Below are 5,387 nucleotides of genomic sequence, written 5' to 3'. Positions count from 1 at the left end.
ATTGTTGAATTCTGTGTGATGAAATTGCTAAGTCTTTTTGGTAGAAATACTGAAATTTTGCGCTCCAATTCCAATATGATAGAATCTCCATATGGTGTTCGAACTTGTCTTACATTTGTCACACGATATAAGTAATCAAATTCAATCTTTTTGATTGGGATAGTAGCAGGATATGGTGTTACTCCAATAGTGTTCATTTCTGCATATAATTTGTCCATGTTGCCTGTTGGAAATGAAACAAAATTAGAATCATTGCAAGAATAATAATACGACAATACATAAATACATAAATGAGAGGTTACATGAATAAAATGTTTAATCGTATGAATAATATAATATATGTATAAAATATTTACCAATTTTATTTTTACTGTCTTGGAGATGCTAGCTCAGAAGGTTCGATGAGATCTGTGGCTCTACAGCTCTGGGCAGCAGCTTTTAAAGGAAAATCGATCCCCCACTTTCAACGATCCCCACTTTAAATGTTTCTTAGGTTAGGTTAGGCTTATATTTTTTTTTGTGAGTCACTTTTCTAAAAAGTTTTGCTGTTAGAGGCTGAATAATCATTCAAGATTATTATTTGGCTGATTCATTATTTGTAATGAGTCATGTGTTTCGTTGAAAAAGTTTTGGATGATTGTAAGTTAATATTTATACATGATAATAATAAAACTTATTTACTATTTGCAGCTGTCCAACTCCTCAAACATGTCTGAGCATGTTTAAACTTGCCTGAACATGTTTAAACATGTTTAAACTTGGTTTTAAGGAATTCTAATGCTAACCTTATTTTATAATTTAAATATTAAAAAAGAAATAAATATACATTCCAACACAATTTTTTCATCGTTTTAAATTTTCATTTATTTATTAATTTTTTTACATGATCATTTTAGTAGAAGATTGCTCTGCAGCACATTTCTCACAGTCTTTTATTAGTGAATAAAAAAAACATCCAGCTATATCACCATCTCCACAATCAATTGAATGCTTGGTACATCTGCGCAATCCTGAAACGTGAGGATTTTGTTTCTGGTTTTCAGACAGCTTATCCCAGACTTTATCTATTTCATGAGCGGAAAATTTGATGATTGCCATTGTTGGAATCAGCGCAATATCTTTAGCAGACATATCCGCCAAATTTTCGACAATACTATAGAACATGATAGACTTGCGAAGAGATGGTCGAAATGTAAAGGCTCTAGCAAACCAATATTTGTATCGCTTTACATTTTCAGCAGCACAAATATAATTAATGCATTCTGTATGACAATTCATATGCCTCAATGTTGGTAGATTATATACTTTTTCATCTGGTGGACAATCAAGATCATCAAGGTTGATGATTGTTGCAGTCTGTGATTTCAAGATTTCTGATAGCCATTTTTTTTTCTCAGCACCTTTTACATAGATATATTCCAAATCACCACCTAGTTTTTCATTAATTATATTTGATACTTCACGATAGTCAACATCCCCAGCACTCCGTAAAATTCCATGCACATTAGTCACAGTTTTTTCAATAGTCTTCCAATACTCATTCGTTAAATTTTCTTTTCCACATGGTGCAGCAAAAATGATAGTTTCACTTGCTAGCTTTGAGTTTGCATTACTAATTGCAAGTTCTTTGATAATAAAAATTGAATCATTGAATCCTTGAAAATCAACAAAAATGGCCATTTTAATTTTTTCAACTGCGATCTTGACTGTCGAGTTCGTTTTTTACAACTGGCAAAATATATATGGTTCTGAGTAATGCCTGATGCTAGCTCCCCCACTACCATTTTTTAAAATCAACCTTCCCCTTCTATAAAATTTTCTTATTATCTAATTTTTCGACTACATCGGAAATTCGTTTGTACATAGTTTCCAGTGTGCTAACTCTAGATTCTATGAGTTGAAAAAAATTTTTGCTCTGATAAATTGAATCTGCATCAACATTTATAGAATGTTCATTTTTATGATCGTGAAAAGCTGATTCGAGTCCGCCAATCATAATGCTATTATTTTCACAACTATCTTTCAATGATGCAGTCTGATGATATATCACTCGCGTTTCTTCTTGAATCATTTCGCGAACAATTTTAACTGACGCAGCATCGTTTGCATTTAGCGGATCTCCGACATTACACAAACGTTTATGGTTTATATCATATTGTTTATCCTTTGTTAGCTTAAAGCCCTCACCCGTCGGACCTCGAACACCAACACTATTTATTGTATTACTTTTAACTATACTTTTTGGCAGTTGACGACCGAAAACATCTACAGTCATCTTGCCTGAATGACAAAATCTCTACTGTGAGAAAAACAAAATTTCAAGTCTATTTAACCATTTTGAATCAAAATAATAATTGAGTTTTTTAATTTAAATCATATTCAAAATGGCCGATATTTCAAACATGTAGATATAGTAACTAACCACATTATCGATAAACAAAATGGCTAACATATAGAATCAAATTCAAATATATAGATATACCAACTCCCTACGTTACCGATATACAAAATGGCCGACTTTTGAATATATAGATATACCAACTCTCCACGTTACCGATATACAAAATGGCTGACATACTAACATAGAGGGGGAATTTAATCGGAGCCTGGTGGGGGTTTAATTGGGCCGGAGTGGGGGTTTGATATCAAACTGTCCCAGGATCCGCCTTGCTCCACTACTATACTCACACACACAGCACTCACACTTATGACAAAATGATCATTTTTAATTTAAAATCACATTTATATTTTTGATCACATTATGTGATTTATTTTTTGATCACATTTTAATTTGAAAAACTTTTATATTTTTTTTGATCACATTATGTGATTATTCTATCAATGTGATCAATAAATAAATCACATAATGTGATCAAAAATATGATCTTCTCTAATTTAAAATCACATTTATATTTTTGATCACATTATGTGATTTATTTATTGATCACATTGATAGAATAATCACATAATGTGATCAAAAAAAATATAAAAGTTTTTCAAATTAAAATGTGATCAAAAAATAAATCACATAATGTGATCAAAAATATAAATGTGATTTTAAATTAAAAATGATCATTTTGTCATAATTAGTGTGAGTGCTGTGTGTGTGAGTATGCAGCTGCGCATTCATCCAGCGAATTTATGATTTAGCTCTATCTGGCGTTCGAATTTTGAATTAATTAAAAAAACAAAAACATTTTAATCCATGGCGCGTAAACACACACGTGGGTTCAGACGCCATAATGATAATAATTCACGACGCTCGATTCTCATTGGTCAACTTAAAACGCTAATAACTCAGTCACAAAGCGTCGTAGACCCAAACTGTAAAAACATTTACTATTTAAAATTTCACGTACAATCTCGTAGTATACCTAGTGTTCGCCATTTACGCTTCATCCTGTATAAACGAGAAGTTTTTTTGAAACTTTATCATTCGAATATCAAGACTGTAAGGAAAGGTAAGAAAGCAATTTGATAATATACATATATACATTGATAATTAGTATTATATTCTATACATATTTATTTGCTTGAAATTAAAATGTTTGTAGAAAATCAGCATTAAATAAAAATGGAACAACAATTGAATAATGTTGCTAAAATGGAGAACAAATTGGACGTCAAAAAAATGTCTGAGTTGGAGGTCAATAGAGAGTACAAAGTAACAGCTCTACAGAAGATTCATAATGAATACAATGGAGTTATGGCTACATTAAATGATGAATTTAATGTCTTTCTACCCAGCAGAATCGCCAAGTTTATGAAAAATCATGATTATTTTACAAAAATCGAGAAAGCAGCGATCGATGGATGCTTGGATCTTCTTTTTTTGGGAGGAAAATACAACAAATGTGAGTTCATTTTCTCATAAAACGAAAAAAATGAGAAAAAGTTTGTGAGCTCTTCTTCAAATGTAATTATTATTATTATCTAGACAAAAAAAATGATTATAATATAAAACTGATAAACACCAAGACTAAGCGACTTTCAAAAAATTGTAAATTATTGAAAGATTTGACAAAAGATGTTTACTATGCTGTGACAAAAATTCAAAGTTACTGTGGAAAAAAGTCTGGTGCAAGACTATCAGTCGAAATAAATAATAAATATACTGTTTTCTTACCGAAAAATAATGCTGAATATTATTTTTATAATAAAAAAGTTCTTGAATTAGAGGATGGTATTAAAAGAAGAGTTTTAATATTGCAATGTATCGGAGGCGATAATCAATTTGTATTATTAGAAAATTCGCCTAAACCTATAAACACAATATTCAATAAATACGTTACATTTGAAAAAATTTATTTTGTTATAATTTTTTATTAAAAAATTCTTATACCTATATACATTGTAAATATAATTATTCATAATTCTGATTCATTTTCCCATGTATCATGTTCAGAATCGAAACCTAACCATCTTACAAGTACTTTATTTTTACGTTTTTTTAAAATTTTTTCAACAAGATATATATCTGGATAGCGTACTGGACTCAGTTCTCCTTGATAAAAACATCCTTCAACATTGTTATCTTGATAGTCAGCAAGCTTGTAAGTTATCGGTATTGTATTCAATACTTTTGTGATTGTAAAAACTTCAGTTGTCCAATTGGGAGTGTAGCCTTTTTCGAAAAATTTTTTATATTCACTTATTCGCACTTTATCACCAATTTTAAATTTTTTTTTCAACTTTGATGAGACACAAAACATTGGATTTTGATTATGATATATTCCTCTCAATATATCCTTTTCATTGTTTTTAGTTACATTTTTTGGTTTCATTTTTATAGTTCTGTGCTTTGTATTATTATAATTTCTAATCAATTCAGGAAGTATAGTCAACCATTTATAACTGCCTTGGAATGTAAATCTTTCCCACATTCGATTTTTCAGGGTTCTATTAAACCTTTCGACTATACTTGCTTTTAAAGTACTATATGTTGAGTACATATTTATATTATATTTTTTCATGAGATTCTTAAATTCACTAATGTAAAATCCTTTGCCTTGATCGACATGTAAATGTTTTTTTGGATATCGACCTTTCAGGAAAACAGATTTCATCGCTGCAGTAACATCTTTTGCACTTTTTGTCTTGAGTGGTACAGCAAATGCATATTTGGAAAAATTATCAATTATTGTAAGTATAAACTTGTAATTTTCATTTACGGAAGCATATGCACTCATGTCGACAAGATCACATTGCCATGTTTCATCGAGAGCTCTAATGTCAACATGTCTACGTTGATAATATCTGCGAGCAGGCTTGTGTAGCTCATGTGCCACAACGCTTCTCAAATAGTTATTGTCTTCTTTTTTATTATTTTTTTTTGTTTTATTCATTTTTATTTCTGATTTTCTAAATGTACTCCCAAATTTTCTGTC

At 30.2% G+C, this 5,387-nt stretch overlaps 1 protein-coding gene across 1 annotated transcript; it reads right to left on the bottom strand.

The window, feature by feature from the left end:
• Nucleotides 1–4,367: 4,367 nt before the first annotated feature.
• LOC122859874 lies at nt 4,368–4,784 on the bottom strand. The gene has a single exon (XM_044163557.1). The coding sequence runs from the start codon at nt 4,782–4,784 to the stop codon at nt 4,368–4,370; it is 417 nt and encodes a 138-aa protein (XP_044019492.1).
• Nucleotides 4,785–5,387: the final 603 nt, after the last annotated feature.

Source organism: Aphidius gifuensis, linkage group LG6 (genome assembly GCF_014905175.1).
Source record: "Aphidius gifuensis isolate YNYX2018 linkage group LG6, ASM1490517v1, whole genome shotgun sequence".
Lineage (NCBI taxonomy): Eukaryota > Metazoa > Arthropoda > Insecta > Hymenoptera > Braconidae > Aphidius > Aphidius gifuensis.
The sequence above is the reverse complement of the archived record's forward strand: the minus strand, read 5'-3'. Positions and strand labels throughout refer to the sequence as shown.